Source organism: Panthera onca, chromosome D1, assembly GCF_046562875.1.
Source record: "Panthera onca isolate mPanOnc1 chromosome D1, mPanOnc1 haplotype 2, whole genome shotgun sequence".
Classification (NCBI taxonomy): domain Eukaryota; kingdom Metazoa; phylum Chordata; class Mammalia; order Carnivora; family Felidae; genus Panthera; species Panthera onca.
The window spans coordinates 77,883,087-77,902,117 of record NC_138348.1 but is presented as its reverse complement, the minus strand read 5'-3'; the positions used below and the strand labels follow the sequence as shown (position 1 = coordinate 77,902,117).

The 19,031-nt window shown below is 44.6% G+C and overlaps 1 protein-coding gene across 2 annotated transcripts in view; it reads left to right on the top strand.

The window, feature by feature from the left end:
- The first annotated feature begins 1,119 nt into the window (after positions 1-1,119).
- The window catches only part of MAML2 (mastermind like transcriptional coactivator 2), a 347,206-nt gene continuing 329,294 nt past the window's right edge, over positions 1,120-19,031 (top strand). For both annotated transcript variants that reach the window (XM_060605300.3, XM_060605299.3), the window contains exon 1: positions 1,120-2,963. In XM_060605300.3, coding sequence (XP_060461283.3) covers positions 2,451-2,963 — 513 coding nt within the window. In that variant the 5' untranslated portion in view covers positions 1,120-2,450. The remainder of the gene's footprint in view (positions 2,964-19,031) is intronic.

Sequence of the window (19,031 nt, the reverse complement as noted above, 5' to 3'; positions counted from 1 at the left end):
CCTGTTGGGAACTAAACTGTAAATAATCCATTCTTAAAAATGATTGCATTGATGTTACCTATTCATTTCTATCCAAAGCTCAGTTTGGAGCTGGACCGTGTTCCTGAGATGTGAGAGTTGGTTTAGATTAATGAAGTCCCATTGATCGAGACCTCAAATTCGAACGACTTCCAAGTTAGGACACACAGCATGTTTATGGTCCTGAGTAGCCCAATATTGTGCTCACTTGAATTTATTCTCCATAGCTGATAATGACAAGCAGAATCCAATACACACTTTTGAGAACTTAAAGGCAGGATCACACGGAGCTGAGGGGACAACAGTCTGTGTAAGAGATGTATTTGGTTCATGTTACTAAACTTCTTGAAACTCCACTGCTGCATATTGATTTTCCTCTTTGTATATGTAAACCAGACAGCCATGGAAATCTCAGGTCTTGCAGTTGTCAGAGGTCACCTCGTATTTTCAAAGAAAACCTTTTATTATTTTTTTCCCCCTAGAACTGGTATTGGTGATTTCATCATCCTAAAATATTTTATTTCTCCCTACTGGTTTACTTGTAATCACCCAGGTTGACTTACCCAGAGACACACAAAACAGGCAGGCAGGTAAGACAAACACGCGCCTGCCCCTGTGGAGCTAGCGGTGTGATTTCCTCTGCACCCCTCCCTCCTCCCTCTCCCAACCCGCACACACTCACATGTCTTCCTTATTATACTAATGAACATTTCCTCGGTACTCACCCAGCTCTCACTAGGGTGCTCAGTGGTGTCATTTACAACATATTGAAAAATGAAAACGATATCCTCAGGGGGGCGTAATGTAGGTCTGAAAGGGAAAATACATTCCCTGGCCGGGAATTTCTTAAACATTTAGAGCTGGTGAAGTAGTTGTGTGGAGGTTGGGGAATTTCCCCAGCCTTCCCCACTTAGCCAAGTCAGGCTGAGCTAAGTGAGCCCTACCGAGACGCGCGGGCTTTGGGATTTACCTCTTCAGCCACTGGGAGGCCCTCTGCGTTCCCCTTTCCCCGGTGCCTGGCTGCAATTACTCACTCGTGCAGTGGCACCAGCCTTCCACCAGGGAGCCGCGGATCAGCTCTCCCGCCCGCCCCCTCCCCCCCGCCCCCATCTGCAGCTTGCTGGCTCTCTCTTTCTCCCTCTCTGTCTCACTCTCTCTCTTTCTCTCCCTCTCCTATCGGAGCACAATGAAAGCCTGTGTATCGCCGTGACTCCGGGCAGTGGAGCCAGTGTCAGCAAAGCGGCTAACAACAGACGGGAAAGAGAAAGGAAAATACAAGCTACTTTTTTTTTTTTTTTTTCCATCTATAAAGCGGAGCAATACAAGAGATAGAACCACATTGCTTATTGCGAGTCCAGACCCTCAGATCCACTGGCCGGGGATGGAATGTACAAAAGTGGACAGAAAAGTGGCTGGACATGACTCGGTGCAATTTGCTGGAAGTTTGTAAGTTTGACCATCGTTTGTAAATTACTCTCGGAAGAGTTTGTCTCTCTTGATACTGTGTTAGAATAGAGCCGGGGGTGAGGAAGCGTAAGCGGGAAAGAAAAAAATGTGTTGAAGGATCTCTCTCAGTGGCTAGCGACTTCAGACTGCTTTCATTTAAGGCTAGGAAACCTTAGAGGGAATAAGGATTTTACCGGTGATTGGATTAGCCGAAGAAAAAAGCATGGTCCAAAAGTCCAACTACTGACATTGTTAACAATTGAAAAGCGATCTCCCTCTTTGGGGAGAAGACAACATCCTACAGTACCCCAAAGAGGAGAAAACACCGGAGCAAAGGGAAAGGGAGGAAAAATTAAAAGCCAAAAGACAGTCTGTCTTGATTTTGTGTACATTCTGTACATTGACTTCGAAAATTTTCTGAAACAGCACTTTTTTTCCAACCCGAGGAAAAGTAAAGGCTGCAGGTTACATAGACGTGGTAGAGATGTGTTTCTCTGCAGAAACATCCCCATAAAAATTTTTGTGAAACAACTAGGTGAGGGGGAGTCCAGCTCTCTATTAATACCTCTCTCAATTCCCTTTGCTGTCTGTCTCTGTCTCTAGCTTGACAATCCCTGAATTCTTGCTCTAACCCCCAGATTGTGTGTTTACAAAGTGCCTAGTGGCTCTTGTCAGCGTGGTGGTGGGGGGGAACCCCCCCACCAACTCGGTCCAACTTCTCAAGAGCTGTCAAGTGCAATTAGAGTAAGTTGATAAGGGTTTGTTTCCAGCTAAGCCTCTGCGATTGGTTTCTATTCTGTCTCCTCACCCTCTTTTTACTAACTCCCCTCCCCCACACCTCCACTGCTCCCCCCCAACCTCTGAAGACCTCTATTCATGTGGCCCTGAACACTGAGCTCACATTGTCAAAAACAGATTTGCCTGCAGTAGCCAGCACTAGCCTCCTTCCACCTCACCATCCCAGAGGCAGCATTGTGTCCAGTAACATGGGGGACACAGCGCCCCCACAGGCCCCCACAGGAGGGCTAGGGGGGGCCCCTGGGGCGGGGCTCCTTGGAGGGGGCTCAGTCACCCCGAGAGTGCACAGTGCTATCGTGGAGCGCCTCCGGGCTCGGATCGCCGTCTGCCGCCAGCACCACCTGAGCTGTGAAGGACGCTATGAACGTGGTAGGGCTGAGAGCTCAGACCGGGAAAGAGAGAGCACCTTGCAGCTCCTGAGCCTGGTACAGCATGGCCAGGGGGCAAGGAAGGCTGGCAAACATGCCAAGGCCACTGCCACGGCTGCCACCACGGCGGCCCCTCCACCGCCCCCTGCTGCCCCTCCTACAGCCTCTCAAGCGGCGGCGACAGCGGCCCCACCGCCCCCACCAGACTATCACCATCACCACCAGCAGCACCTGCTCAACAGTAGCAATAATGGTGGCGGTGGTGGGATCGACGGGGAGCAGCAGTCACAGGCTCCAGCCCCTGGGGACCAGAGGAACTCAGCCCTCATTGCGGTAAGGCAACTGGTTTTCTCGTGATTCTGGCTGTGGTGCGGTGGCCTGTTGTGAGGGTAGAGCGCGCCTTGGCCTGCTGTGGAGTGGACAGCAGTGAAAAGGGCCGAGGCGTTACCTGACTGCCTCCAAGGCCTTTGGGTATGCAGTTCGTAGTCTTACGCATCAAGTTCTGCTGGTGCTCATTCATGGGTCTTCCTGCGCTTGCAGGGTATTTCTAAAGCGGTTAAAATCCTGGGTTTCCCACAGGCTCTCTGGAGTCCAGAGGTGGCTCCAACGCTGGCAAGACCTGAGTGGGCCACTGAGGAAGGCCCCGTCTCACAGACCCTCCTGCTTGGCCAGCCAGCTCTGATTAGGCCCAACAGGCCATTCTTCAGCCTGATGTTCATCAAAGCTTTTTCCTTCTTTTCCGATTTCCCCTTCCCTCTTTGAAGTGGCCCCTTCTTGGGTTAAGAGAACACGAGTGGCGATCTAGTCCAACACAGAGAGGTTGCGTGAAGTGTCCCCTCAGTCAAAAGTCAAACTTGGGGGAAACATCCCGAAGACTAGTGAGGCTTCTTCCCTGATTTCCTACAGACTCCCCACTGCCCGCAGCCACACTCTGATCAGGTAGTGCCAGCTGGTGGCATTCATTAAAGGGGGCAGCCCGAAGGGGCTATTTACATGCTGTCATCCCAGGAAGTACCTTGTCTTCAGCTGCTCCTGGTGACAGCACCTCAAACCTGAAAGTTCTGATTAAGTTTCTGGCTGGAAGTTCTTCCTCAGAGGCACAGACACACCCCATCCCAGAGGGAGTATCCCTTGAATCATTGGCCCTTGGTGCCCGTCCTGGTCAGGTGACTGCCTGCCGTGTGCCGGCTTCCCCTGTAGCTGCTGGGCCAGTGGCCTCTGGGTAGAAGGTGGAGCCCTGCCCTGCCCTGCAGCCCTGCAGGCTTCCTCCATTTCTGAGGTCTGTGGGGCCCTTGAAGTTCAGTGTCCGCTCCCAGCGCAGCTCCGGTTTGCCCAGGCCAGCCCTGATGAAAGTCAGCAACAGGAAATGGCCATGCAAGCCTAAAAGTACTCAGAAAGCCCAAAGGAGAGGCCACCGCGTTGAACTCCTTTTCCAGAGGAACTGAGAAAGAAGCTTGAGAGACAGGACGTCCTCCAGCCAGGCCTCTAGGATGCTTCATCGTGGCTCTCCCTTATCCCTGGCCTGGGTCTGTGGTGATGAAGTTTCCAGAAATTCTGGGAGCTAGGATAGTGGTCTTCTCCCCACCACACACACACACACACACACACACACACACACACACACACACACATGGTTTGCTTGGGATGCCTTGAACTGCCGCTTCTCGGCACCAATTCCAGACAAGCAGGAACTGCTAATACTTACCCTGCCCAGTGTGAGCCATTTCATCCTTGAATTCGCTTAACCCGTGGGGTTGTATTGGAGCTTCAAGGCCTGATTCCTTTTCCCTACCACCTGTTCAATGCCCAGCTCTCCCTGGCATTCCCTAGGAGAGCAGTGGGAGTTTGTTTTGTGAAAGAGACATGCTGAGGTGAATGGGGGTGGGGGTGGGGGAGAATCACTCGAATGGAGAGAAGAATGAGGTTTGTATGTATGTGTGTGTCACTGGCATCTGCAGCCAAAAGTATCTAAATGCCTCGATTGTCCCCAGTAAATTTATAATCTGTCTGCAAGTCTCCCAATAATACCGCTTTGTGTGCTTCACAGTCTCCTGGTAAGTGTTTCTGGGGATGATACAGGGAATGAGGCGCCCAGCCTTTTTCAGTGGGGAAGACCCATCTCTGTCCTGGATGCCAAGACTGGATGTGGCGCTCACATCCCAGCCTCTGCAAGGAAGGTGGCGTGTCTGCTTCTGGCCATGTTCTTTTGATTTTTGCTGCCTTTTTGTGGGGGGGTTGGGGACGCACTTTGGGATGCGAAGTGAAACCAAGTTCAGTGGTTATTGCGGCCTCACCATAGCAATATCCATGCTGGTGGGGTGGTGAGGGGAACGGTGTCCTGCCTTTCCCGACGGGAGGTTTACCGCTGCAGAAGCCAAAGGTGGCTGTTGTACCACTCCTGTTCTAAGAGAGAGGCTGATTTCCGCCTCCTAACCACCAGCCATGTCCTAAAACATGGCCTTGGAGGAGGCCCCCCTCCGGGCACGGTGATGATGCAAGGGTGCCACATGAGTTAGGAATAAAAAGACCAGTTTATTTCTAACAGTTGCTTTTTCACTGAAAATGGGTGGCATAGCCAAGGTTGATCCACCACCCCCACCCCCCCATTTGGTTATTGGAAATTCTCTTCTCCACTTTAGCTTCTAAATTTGGAGTTTTGTTACTCAGCATGGTGCTCCGAGATGGTGATGCAAGTTGTGTACTAACCTGATAACATTGTGTTTAGAAGGGAGGCCTGGTTATTTGGGAGTGATTCATCTACAGGTCCCACTTCACGCGGGCTCTTCTTATTTTCAGAAACACTTAATTTAAGGGAAATTTTGCACAGAATGAGTGTTAGGATTCTTTCTTAATTTTATTGCTGTGGCCGTAACCGGATTTATTTCTGCCTGGGTGTGCTGGATGTATCACTTTCATAGTTCATTTGTATGTCATAAGTGGCCATAAAGGTCCTTTGGAGGAAGAGAGAGAATATTGATCATCTGAAACCACACGTGCACTGCGTCCTCAGCTGAAATCTCTGTATGCTGCATGCCTGCTTGACTGTAGTCAGTTATATCTGAGTGGGTAAAAGGAGGACTTGTGGTCCATGGGGTAGCGTTGACTGGAAGGTTGTTATACTGCGAGAAATATATAATGTCTGAGTTTTCTCAAGAGCTTGAGTTTCAAGAACAATGCAAGACTAACCTCCAAGCCGGTTCTAATTCTATCCACATCGAGAGCCTAATTCTGCAGCCCTTACTCAGCCAATGTCTTCATTTAGCACAAGTACAAGTTCAGGGGAAGCCCCATTGCTGCAGAGACTGCAGAAACAGGGCCTTTTGGAGGGCCTGGATTATAGGGCTTTGAGCAGATCTGCATTTCTAACCACTTGGAGCAGGCTGCAGGCACTAAATCATTTTCTGGTGAAGTATGTTTGAATCTTTGAATGAACTGTGAAACTGAATAATTGTTGGTCCATGGAACAGTAAGGTTTAGAGCTTCTGCGGTTCATTATTAATCTTTCCCTTTTGCCTGAGACAGGCTCTTTTTTCTGTTGCATAGACTGTGTTGCTAGGATGGATAGATAAGTGGTTCCAAGTCATCTTTGGCTTTAGAGATTATCTTTTCTCTAATGTAGTGTAGAGGAAAGAAAGCAGATCAGACAAGGAGTCTGCGTCCTCGGTTCTGTGCCTGCTTGATCACCAACAAGCTGGGTGACCTAGGACAAGTTAGTTAGCAGTCATCTGTAAAACAGAAAGAACAATATTGCTGTCCTAGCTTGTTGAGAGAACCAGATGAGTGTGTGTTTCTGAATAGGCTTTGGAAAGAAAAAATAAAGCACTGTGGAAATGCAAGGCGTTATTACTAGTATTACTAATAATAAACCACTAAGCAACGAATCATAATACCAGTTTTTCCAGGGATTAAAAGTATACTTAAGCTTTCAGTTGTCTGTTTTAAATGGTGAAATAGCTTTTATTGTAAATAGAGGGATTGGTATTTCAAATTTAGTGCTGCCAAGATAAAACTGAGTTATCAGTGTGTTTAAGTGCTCCTGAAGGTCCGCGGGAAATCCCAGTTAAAATGTGCATTGTTGTGAAAGTGATTAGGGTCTTTGGGTGTATGTCCTTTACAGGCCCCTGCATGGACCAGAGCAGCTTTGGAAAGGTGTGCCCACCAGAGCATCTAAGGGGCATTAGAAAAGTCGTTTGCACACATGGCATGGGAAAGTTAAATATTTTGTCAACAATAGTCTAAAATGTTAATTGTTAGCTTAAGAAAGTCAAACAGGTTAAATCATTGCCAGAGTTCCCTGGTTATTTTTAACTGATGATACTCAAGTTTCTAATTGACAATTCACAATCTGAGAGCTGTAAGTGGGGGATTGAGAACAGGAACAGTTCATTGGCCAGATCTGGGTGTCTGTAGCTGTCTCCATGATAAATAACCTCCCCAGCACAGTGATAGGAGTGTGTACATTATTTATATATGCAGCCATCATTTCCTGAAGAACTGACTCTATTTTTGTTCTGTTTTCCAGAACAAAGTAATAAAGGGAGAGTTCTTATCTATCCAGGACCTTCCTACTACTTCTTTCAAGTAAATATAATTATCAGATCTCACAAAGCAAACGAGTTCAAGTGGAGAGAGAAGTTGGTGCAATCCTGTATCAAAAATGGACAGAAAGCTTGCTTTGACAGCAAGGGCTGTTATTATGTCAACTACGATGCCTCGCTTGTTTGGGTCAGTGTTTGTTTCCAGAAGGCATGTGTGTTCTTTGTTAGGTGGTGTTTTCTAAACCTTCAAGTTCTGCACCTTACAGTTTAATACTGTGTGGCTCCCCTCTGCCTGTAAACCTTTTGTGAGTACAAACATGGGTTTTCCGATATTCCAAGACACGATGATTAAGTACGACTAAAAGAGTGGCCGTGATTAGCTGTTCTTGATTTTAATTGTTGTTGTTGTGTGTTTGTTTTTAGTATTTAATCTCAAAAAGCCTGGACGGAAATTTTAAACGATCCTCAGTGCTGCCACGCATGCAACTAAGCCATTTTGAATGGATTCCACGACTTCCTTGTTCTTTAATCCTGTCCCTTATAGATGTTCATAGGCTGGATCGTGTTTAGTGAAAACAATTCCAAATTCTTTCCTCTGCATTTTCATGCTAATTTCCCTCACACCCTCACAGGCTCCGTGGGAGAATAGACAGAAATGCAGCTAAAGACGCAGACCCCTGCTCGCTCACCAGTCTAGTGGGCAAATGAAGACCACGTCAATAAAGTAACAGTAAAAGCACCAGCTAGGTAGAATGGACCAAAACTGGAAAATCAGAAGAAAAGAGGAATAAATATTTATTGAGTCCCTAGAATGTACCAGGCACGTTTATTTTATATTTTATGTAACGCCTTCAAAATAAAAAAATAAAAAATACCCAGTGAGCAAGCAACATTGGCCCCACTTCACAAATAAGGAAACTGAGGCTTAGAAAAACAGGAAAAGGAAGAATTTGGTGCATAGATTTTCCATTTCCTGCTGTGTTCAGATCCCATTTCACACCTGCTGGCTTTATGAGCTTGGGGAAATAATGTTACTCTTTTTGGGCATTGGTAGCCATCATCTGGATAACAAGCCTTGTGTTCTTTAGCAGAGTGGTCAACACCGGGCCTCACACACAGTAGGTGCTCAAAACGAGAGTACTGTTAATGGCTGGTGGGAGAGAGATTCAACCCCAGGCCAGGGGGAGCTTTGTGTGGGTCACCAGCAGGGCCTGGGGCTTGGGGCGGGGCGGCGGGGAGAGTGCGGAAACGTGGAATGGGGTAGCTGAGTGATGATGAGTGTGAACGTGAGGTGTGGGACAGAGCAGAGCCTGACTGACATGGTCGGGTGTGAGTAGTGGGGTGGCGGGGGAGGGCAGGTGGGGCTGATCCATTTCCTGGAGGGTCTGAAGCTCTGGAAAGAGTCAATCAGTAGCCCTGGAAAATGGTAGAGCAAGGAGGGCTCAGAGGAGTCAGCATCTCTGAAGCAATAATAATCCTTCATACACTTGAAGACAAGTATTACATTTCCCCTCCAGCAGCCTCTTCTCATAGCACATTGCCTAAGTGTTCTGTATTACCTATCTTCAAGTCCCTTGAGCTGCTTAATGCCTTGCTATTTACACACTTCTCTTATTCCCAGTGAGTTATATACAGCATGACATGGCCTTTGGCATTGAAAGGAGATGGTTTTAAAAGCGCACTAGCTAGACACAGAAGAGAAGCTACAAGAGGCATAACCAACTACAGACGTCTCTCCTCCCAGGCTCCCTAGGCCTTCCAGTGCCAGTAAGAACTGCCCTGTGGGTAAAAGTGTCTTCTCTTGATGTGTAAACTTATCTTCCCAACAAATGAGTTTGCTTGTTTATGAATTTGGAAAAGGTCTTTTCATTAAAAAAAAAAAAAAAAATGATGATGAGCAGAAACTTATGAGAAGCTGTGACTCCAGATAGCCTTTGAGATTTACTTACCCTCCTGCTTGCTTGCTTTTTAATGCAGATGTGTTCCGTATCTTTACCTTGCCCTAAGGCTCAGTTTCCCCTATTTGGTCCATGTGCACATGGCACAGGGAAGGCACCTGATGGACTAGATGGCAGAGGAGAAAAGCCAAACACTTTCTTCCCTCCTTGACTGAAGGCATGATGTCAGGATGCTGACCATGGCAAATGGGCTCTCTCTCTGTGGCTGCCAGCTTTGACCCTTCCCTATGCTTATCTGAGGGGCAGATGTGAAAGAATCAAAGCTGTTCCATTTCCTTATGGAGGGGATGAACAGAGATGATCACATGTTCTTCACAAGTCTTGAAAAAGGCCAGAGAGTTGGGCCCTACCTTAGCTGAAGGAATGGCTGTGAAAATGGGCAAATACCAATATTTACATGTACTGTGCTCTCCATGAGTCTTAATGATTTTAGCAAAGGTCCTGAAATTTTATATCAAGATTGTGGACATGGGAGCTATATAAAGTTTGAAGGAATTATCTCTTAATTCAACAAAGACTGGTTTTGCAGTAATTCTGTGGCATGAAAGTTCATGTATCCATGATGAGCAATTTGATATAGCCTTTGCCCTCTTAGTATTTACAGCTGAAAGGGGTGGGGATAGGGTTGGAAATAGAGGTGTGAAAGTTGGCTTAAGGAGGCAAGGCGGCATTTTTGCCGTTAAGAGCCTGGGATCAGGGGTGAGACTACCTAGTTTCACATCACAACTCCAGCACTTTGATAGCTATGTCTTCTTGATTCCGTTACACTCTCCCGCCTCAGTCTCCTCAGCTGTAAAATGGAATGATAGTATTAGATCGACTTCGGGTTGTTGATTAAATGAGGTAATTGCCTAGCACCTGGTAGAGTCTCAGTAAAATTTAGCTGTCGTTATTAATGTGAAAAGGGACATACCTGAGTCAGATTCGTGGTTTTTTCCAGCTCAGGAGTCCATCATCAGAATGTGTCAGAGATGTTTTGTGGGAGGCCATGACTTGTCTCTTTAATATTAATTAAAATGGTTAGTGATGGATGCCATATCATCCAGTTTCCCTAAATAGTTTAATATGGAGATGTCATCTGGGATAGATTTACATTTCCCTAGCATGGGTTTAATAGTGTTCTTCTTGAGAATAGGATCAATTAATATCTCTTCCATTCCTGGGATTTGAGGACCTCTGATCTAGAACTTGACCGGAGTGCTTATGTGACTTCTTCTGGAACAGAGGCTGGGTCTCCATTCAGTTGCCTCACAAATGTGGCACATAGGCTCTGTGGGTAAATGAGAAATTTAAACCGTCCATAGAGAGTTTGGAATTGTTAGAACTGAGGAGTCCAAATTTACCAACTTAATTGAATTATTAATTCAGACTGATGAATAATTCTTAAGTGAATCTGGTCACAGAGTCACAAAGAGTTAGAGGCTCCCTGCTGTGGAGATTTAAAATTCTGCTTTTGAAAGCCAGATCCCTGGCTCAAGTCGCTAAGGAATCCGTGAACTCAGTGCCACTGCAGATGAACGGCGGCGGCAGGGTTTGCCCTCTCCCCAGCCCTGACCTGGAGGGTGTGCAAAATTTCACACCACGATATGATCCTGAGCTGAGAATCTCTTCTTTGCTCAGTACCCCTTGAAGGTTGATTCCGTAAGAAACAGGAGGACAATGTTGCCGAGGCTTCAAAGCAAGCTCTGGAGAGGATAATTCTTAATCCAAAGCATGACGTTTCTCTGAGGAAGTGACGGAATAAGAATAGGAATCATCTTGGGTGGATGATGTTTGGACACGGGTGGATTTATTGGTTCTAACTCAGAGCAAAGAATGTAGTCCAAAAAATTTTTTTGGTAGTGTGTTTATTCCCCATCGTTTAAACTTAATCCCCCTTGTCCTCTTGAAGCATAATATGCTTAGGAAATGTAGTGTCAAACTCATGCCAGGTTTGTTTTGTTTTATACTGTTTTCACAGCATTCTTGCTAACTGAGTTGTCGTGGCAGGTCTGTATGTTGATAGAGAATCATTAACATTGTCGTTTTAAAAATTCTCTTCTGTCAGAAATGTGGCCGAATTTTATTTGTGGACCTTTCCCAGCAACACTGATATCTGTCACCCGTGTGAGGCCTGACACCTCAAATTTCCTCAGTGTTCCACAAAGTTCTCTTCAGGTGGTTCTGATGGATGTGAGTGGAAAGTTAATTACGTGCCTGGGTTTGGTTTTGTTTGTTTTGGGTTGTTTTTTTTTTTTTCCTTTTCAGAAAATTTGCTTCAGGCAAAAGTTTGCTACCACTTCTAATAACTTGCCAGGAGTCTTTTGGACACACGGTATAATCTCTTAGAGCCATGGTAACCGAAGTGCAGAGAAGTGGCTTAATTGAATACGGTATGTACCTGCACTGTGTCTTCGGAATGATGATTGCCTTACCGAAATGAATGTACCCTGCTCATTTCTGGAGGTCTCTAGAGTCTAAATTATGTAAAAATAAAAGCATTCCCTGGCTAAGCAGCTGAGAAACTAAGGTTTTTGTTGCTGTTGTTCACCTAAGTGGACCGATACTTGCTGAACCAGCTAAGGCTTGCTCATTTGATTGCCACACTGCACCATGTAATTTCAGACAGCAAAAAGTATGTGCTGGTGGTATTATCCCATTTGGTTGTTTCACAGAGGTGTTGAAAAAGTACAAAGTACAAACAGAAGAGTAAACAGGAAGGAGCAGCGGTCCTCCTGACGGAGACAACAGGCAGAGGCAATGGTTCAGTGAAGTTTGCGCCCAAGTCCTGTAGCCACCGCACCAAAGAGAGCTTCCTTTTCTCACTTAGATTCTTTGCATGTGGATCTGTTTGCAGGCTCAGGCCCCCAGAGAGAGATTCTGAGCTGTCTTTGTGCTAAATTAAACATTAGTTTTCTCCTTGGGAACTTGATCTTCCAGAGATCAGGCAACAATATCTTTCTGAGAGAGCTCCCAGCTAAGCACTTCGCTCAGGAAGAGACCAGCTCATGAGCCTTTTCACCTCCACTGTCTGCTTAGCTGCTACGAGTGTGTGTTGCACGGGAGTTGTCGTGGCTAACCAGGTCTAGAAGCCCTCAGAACAAGGACTTGTACTCTCATCCTTGGTGTAATGCGGAGGTACCCACGCTGACTTAGCATATCATCAGTGGAAATGGCCAGAATGGCACCCAGATCATGGAAGATTTTAGCCAGGCATAATTTTTCTGTGCTCACTGCCTCGCAAGTTCCGCACCCACAACAATGAAAGGGAGTATGTCAAATAGAAGCCATCTCATTTCTGGCTGTGTCTCATCTCCATCCTGCCCAACTCCCAGGAGGGCTAGTTCATATTGATCTGAAAATAGGACACTAGTCTATCAATTCCTAGAGCAGCATAAGCCTTTAAAAAACAGACAAAACCCTCTACTCACAGATGAAACAATTATAGCCCATCTGAAAGAGTAGTAGAGGCAGGACTAGAACCCAAGTTTTCTATTCCAGATTATTGAAAGTTATCCTTTTATTAAGGACTTTTTCTAAATCCATAAAAAACAACAGGGGCAGTTTAGGAATTTTTGTTAACATTTTGGTAGTAGAAGGAGCATGGAATTTAGAGCTAGGAGATGGTCTTTTAAATGATCGTAATGATTCCATCCCACAGGCCCCCATTGTAGTGTGACTTTACCACTCCTCCCATCCAAAAGTAGATGCTGTTTCCCCCCTTGAATCACGAATGGCCTTGTGACTTGTTTTAAGCGATAGTATTTGACAGAAGTAACATTGTGCTCCTCGTAAAGCCCTTCCTGGACTTAAAATGTGTTAAGAGGATAAGTCTTACAGTGTTTTTACCACAAATAATAGTAAGAATAATAAAGAGGGCAGGAGAAAACTCTGGGAAGTGATAGGTTTATGGCCTTAACGGTGGCGATACTTTCACAGGTATGCACCTATCCCCAAATGTCCAGTGTTGCATATGTTAAATATGTACTGCTTTTTCTGTGTCAATCGTGCCTCAGTAAAGTGGTTATAAAAAATAAGCTTCGGTGGCTCAGTCGGTTAAGCGTCTGATTCTCAGTTTCGGCTCAGGTCGTGATCTCACGATTTCGTGAGTTTGAGTAGAATGTCGGGCTCTGTGCTGGTGGTGTGGAGCCTTCCTGGAATTCTCTCTCTCTCCCTCTCTCTCGGCCCTTCTCCCACTCTCACTGTCTCTGTCTCTCTCAAGTAAATAAACTTTGAACAAAGAAGCAAACAAATAAATAATAATTAAGATAAAAGAGAAGCTTTGGGGAACCCTGAGGCCACCATATAAAAGAGCTGGTGAGCCAGTGGGAGGATGACTGTCCACATGCAGACGAGCAAGGGACCCTTTGGCCACTGGCCACTGGCCAGCACCAACTGCCAACATGAGAGGGAGGCCACCTCGTGGCAGCCAGTCCTCCATGCAGTCTTACAAGTGAGTGAGCCCAGGTGAAATCAGCAGAGAAACCACCCCGCCAGCCTAGAGAATCACGGGAAATGTCACATCGTTGCTTTCAACCAGAAGGTTTTGGGGTGGTTTGTAACTTAGCACAGGTTAACTGAATGCCAGCTGGAAAACCCTAGCAGGGGCAAGGGTTCCGCCTCTTTAGATGTGCTACCCCAGGACTGGTTACTCCACATCTTTGAGACTCATTTCCTGCTTTTCTATGATAATACAAACGATCTCAGGGGTCGAGAGGATTAAGTGAGATAATACATGAGAGCACCTAGCGTGTGGAGCTTCACAAACATTGTTTTCCCAGCTTCCTTTTTGTCCCTTCGCAGTGTGCTCTAATTTGAGCCCCCGCCTCTGTCACCTCACTGTCACCTCATGTGCATCAGCATTCTCAGAGGCTCCCCCAGCCCCCTGTTCCTCTGAACAGCAATTTATTTTTTCCCTCCCGGATGATGGCCTGGTGCTGTCATTCCTCCTAACTACCAAATTTCCAGCATTCTTGTTCCGCCCCAGGGAACACATCTGCCTTCGGTAGTCCACCCTTAAAATAGAAAAGGGTTAACCTCATAAAGATGTCACTCCCCTTGTACTGCTGTGCTGCCCTTGGGAGAGTCAAACAGCATAGCAAATCTAGATGGGCAATGTAATTGCATTCGATCTTCTAGGTCACAGAAGACTTTGCTAGCTTCAACAGTGTATAGGGGGAAAGTGAGCATATTCAGTCTTGAAGAGCAGTGTTTCTGAGCTCACTTTCTTTTTGTAGCAAATTATTCTAAGTCCCTCATTTTTTTTTCCATCTTACCCTTTACAATAAGTGAATAAACAAAGAGGAAGTGATATAGTGACACTATATCATACTTGCTATACTTATCAGTGCTCTAGTAAGAAAGGACTGGCCTAGGAATTGGATGTCGAAGGTCCTAGTGTTCCCACTGATCTTAGCTGGTAGGGCAGCTTAGTCCAGTCGTTTTACCTCCCCAGCACTTAACTTTCCTTCTTGGAAAAACAATAAAGGGCATTTGGTGAGTGGCTTGGATCACCTTCCAGGCCCCTTTTGGGTGCATACACTTTGAATAAGTTCCCTGATATTTCACTTTTGTTTTTCACAGCTCTATCTCTCCTTAAACGTATCTGTTAAGAAGAACTGAAAGGAGGAGAGGCGACAAGGGTGGGAATGTGTTGTTGTTTTAAGGGAAATACTAGTGAGGAGAATCTGAAGTAATGTTGGGAACAAGGTCCAGCTGTGACGAAGGGCGAGTGCATAGCCCTGTTAATTGCTTAATGTTCTTCCTGGGAGTGATGGACAAATCACTCCATTTCTGACCTTATTTGTTGGGGTTTAGGGTTCCAGTATGAAAAACACGGTTGTGGGCCTAGCGTCTGATTCATTACCTTTATTTTCAGAGGAAGTACTGTTTTGTTTTGTTTTTTTGTTCCTCCCCAGATTATCCCAGCTACACTTGGAACATTTGTGTGGGTAAAGAAGATTCCCAAATGAGTACCCCTGTGAAATAATTCAAGAAATATAAAATGAGAAATGAAAAGGAAAATATTCTTTACAGCCTTCCTTGCTTAGGAACTGACTAGTCTTGTCTGTCTCTCTCTCACATACACACAGTTGCAAAGTGCAGATTAATGGATGGGATTTTATATGTGTTACCACTTCACTTTAAAAATATGTTTCTGCTTTAAAGAGGAACTACAAAAGAGAGTCACTGAGAAACTGGTCTGGGGGAGGGGAATTCAATCCACTGCCTCTTTTTTTTTTTTTCTTCTTATCACTAAAACCCTAAGCAGAGAGTGTAATCACCTATTTCCCAAGGGCAGCCCTAAGCCCTTAAAACTCAGATCTGTTTAGGGATTTAATGGGACTGGGGAAAAAAAGGAAATGCACAGTATCTGCTCCAAACAAGTCAACAAAGGAAAATGTACCCAACCAAATATTAATCTGGAGGATTTCTCTGATAGCACCATTCCCTCCCTCCCTATTTCTTGATTTAGTTACAGCACAAATCTCCAAATTGCATCTTTATGATTCCCTGAATCTTTGGGGTCTATGGATCCCATCTTGGGCTCCAAGCCAACCCAGTGCATTTTCTTTCACAACACAAGATGTAACTAGCAGGAAGCCAAAGGGTCATTTGGTTGTGGTTGTCCTTGTATTTTGTTTCCAAGGTAGACACACTCAGTTTCATTGTTAGATTACTTAGAGATGGTGACTTTTTTCTACTAACTTCTAAACTCCTTAACTTTTCTTCTAAGATTTTTTTTTTTTTTAATTTTTAGATGAAAATGTCTTGGTATTATGCCATACAACATTGCTTTTCTTTTAAAAAATACTAAGATAAGGGAAGTCAAGTTGACTTTCTTTTCCAATAGATTGAGTCTTTTGCTTAACAAATGCCCCAAATCCGCATCACACACACGTGTGTGCATGCACAAGCACACACACCCCCCCCACATACTTTTTACTATGGTTATTTTTAGTATATACAGATCTAAATCAGTTATGTGGGTGACTTCAGAGGAAATGGAATAAAGAAATACATTAAAGAGTATGGGAAAGAAGATAAGTTTTAAAGGAAATTGCTCCAGAAGACAAGAGTATACCAAATTTCAGAAACTAGGAAAGATAGCTTTGTATCACAGTGGTAAGTGTGGAGTGACAAGGCACCTCCATTCTGGTCCAAGTTTTACCGCTAACTAACAGAATGACCTTGTGGCCAGTCACTCCTCCTTTGCTTTTTCGTTTCTCCATCTGCAACCCCAAAGGGTTGGATTCCTCAGCACTTCGCTTGGCTGGATTATTCTTGTCATACGGGATTCGGCTCAAATGTCACCTCCTTGGAAAGACTTCCCTGGCTAGCCTAACTCATGTACACACATGATTGATCTCTCTTTCTCCTCTTCCCCTATCACTTTATCCCACTACAGAAGTGCTGTTGTCTTTATAACTTCTATCATTGTCTGAATTTATGTTGATTCCTTGTTTATTGGTGCATTTCCTCTCTTTCCCTGCTGGGATGTAAACTCCGTGAGACCAGGAAACTTGTCAGTCTTGTTCACTACATGTGTCCTAGCCCCTAGCAGTTCGTGGAACATTTTGGATCCCCAGTAAATATTTGTTGAATGAATGACCAGATCAATGGCTTTTAAACTAGAGATGTCTTATGAGTCTTTTAGGAATGGAAGTATGAAAGGAGAGGGAAGAACATGTGGTTGGCCTCCAAAGTCTCCACCTCCTGTTTGATTAAACTGTTTGATAAAACTCCAAGGTTTTAATCACACTATTTATCTTATCTATCTATCTATCTATCTATCTGTCTATTAAGGCATATTTGTAGATATAGGTATAGATATGCTTTAATGTGATTAAAAACATGGTTCAGTGCTACAATCGTTTGAAAGATACGAGACCTTGATGATTATTTATGATTTTTCCCAGATTGGAATTTGAAAGCCCAGCCTCTCATCAGTAGGAAACATTGGTATAAGGAAAATGATGATGGACTAGAAGTTACATACATTGAGTGATCACCATGACTACCATATGCCGGGTCCTGTGTTAGTCCCTAGCGCCACACAGGAGAAACACAGTTCTTATTTGATGGAGTTTACATTTTAATGGGGAGGTAGGGGAGGACAGTGTCAACAAACAAAGGAATGAGATAAAGTTAACTAGGGATATGTGCACAGCTCTTTGTTCCTTGAAGTGGCTGGTTGGAGATTGATTTGGATTAATTAAAAAGAAGCAAATCTGGGAAACACTTCAGGAAGTAGAGAGCGATTAACTGTAAACAAGCAGCTACCATCAGAATAGGAGATGGGCTCCTTTGTCAGGGCCTGGACAGCTGCCTGCACAGTGGGCTGGACCTGTCCAGGCAGTGTGCTGCTTTGGCCAGTCTGTGCAAATTCTCCTAGGGAGGAAGGTGGTCATATCAGCATCTTCTGTGCCTTGGAGCTATTGTCATCATTGTGTTAGAAGTCATTGAGGTTTGAGAATTAAAGAGAAACTACTGACAGGCACCTTTTGAGGAAGAGAATATTGTCCCTCCTTGACAATAGAAAACAAATTGTCAGGAAATTAGCGTCAGGACTAAAAGGAGTTAGAGGCATGGTAGGTTCTCGGGAGGCAGGCCAAGGCAGAAACTGGCATTTGCAATCATCACAATAGTATCATCTTACATGTACACAACCCATATATTGCCCTCACAGAAACCCTATGCTATAAATAAGACAAGTGTAGCTTTTTAAAAATTTTTGTATATGGGAAACAGACTTGGGAGAAGTCAAGAAATGCTAATAATATCTTACTTTTGAATAATAGATTTGCAGTTTACAAAGTTCATACTCACATATTATCTGAGTTTGTTCTCTGGGGTATTATTACACCCATTTTAGAGAGTGATGAGGGACTCAAACTGGCCTACACCAACTCCACTAGTGAGCAATGATTTACCCTCCTGACACCGGGGTCTGTCTGTGTAGGGCGCACAGCAGCCACACTTGAGTAGCTGAGCCCCAAATACATCACTGAACTTGCATCTAAGATGAGGACATTGAATGGCTTGCACTCCCAGAAGCATACCCACACATAATTTGAAGCAATGACTCTTCTAGAAAGAATGGCAATCATGAATGGAATGAGGATGTCAGACACCCAGGGCACATCAAATCTAGAATAAGGGAGGCTGAAAAAAGGGAGTCTTGTTTTTTATTTGTTTCTTTTTAAAAATTTATTAGTTTGTAAGAATACAAGGCAAGGTGAGAATATTTTTTTAATTTATGAAAGCCCACACTTTCCCACCCATATTTCTTGTGGATCTAGTGAGCCAACTCATAGGTCTGGGAAGAGAGGGCTACAAGGTTGTTATGAATAGAAACTTGATCTTGAATCAAAGAAGCAGATTTGTCTCTGTAACCGAGATTGGTCTAAGTTTTTCTCCATGCTGTTGCTTATTTTGGAATGAGTATATTAGATGGAACTTAAGGGAGAGACTTGCAGCTCTTTGCTGAAAAGTAATTTTTCCTATCCAAGTTGAATCTGTTTTTCATGCTGATGGTTGTTCTCTCATTACCTGGAGAAAATGCAGGAGTTCGTAATTGATGGGATTTTGCTTCAAAGTGGAGATGTGCCCTGTTTATCTTTGTATTTCTAGGGCCTACAATAATGCCAGGTATCTAGTATGTAAGCGTTTTGTAAATGTTTGTTGAAATTGAACTGTGGTGAGCATGAATTTTTAAAGGACCCCAATCCTTTACATTTCTGTGACTAAATGTACCATACACCAGATGTGGAACACTGATCTTAAAGATATCCTTCTGGTTCAGCCTTTTTTTTTTTTTTTTTTTTTTAATCACATTCATTGGGTCATCTGGGTGGCTCAATCAGTTAAGCATCCAACTCTTAGTTTACGCTCAGGTTGTGATCTCGTGGTGTGTGAGTTCAAGC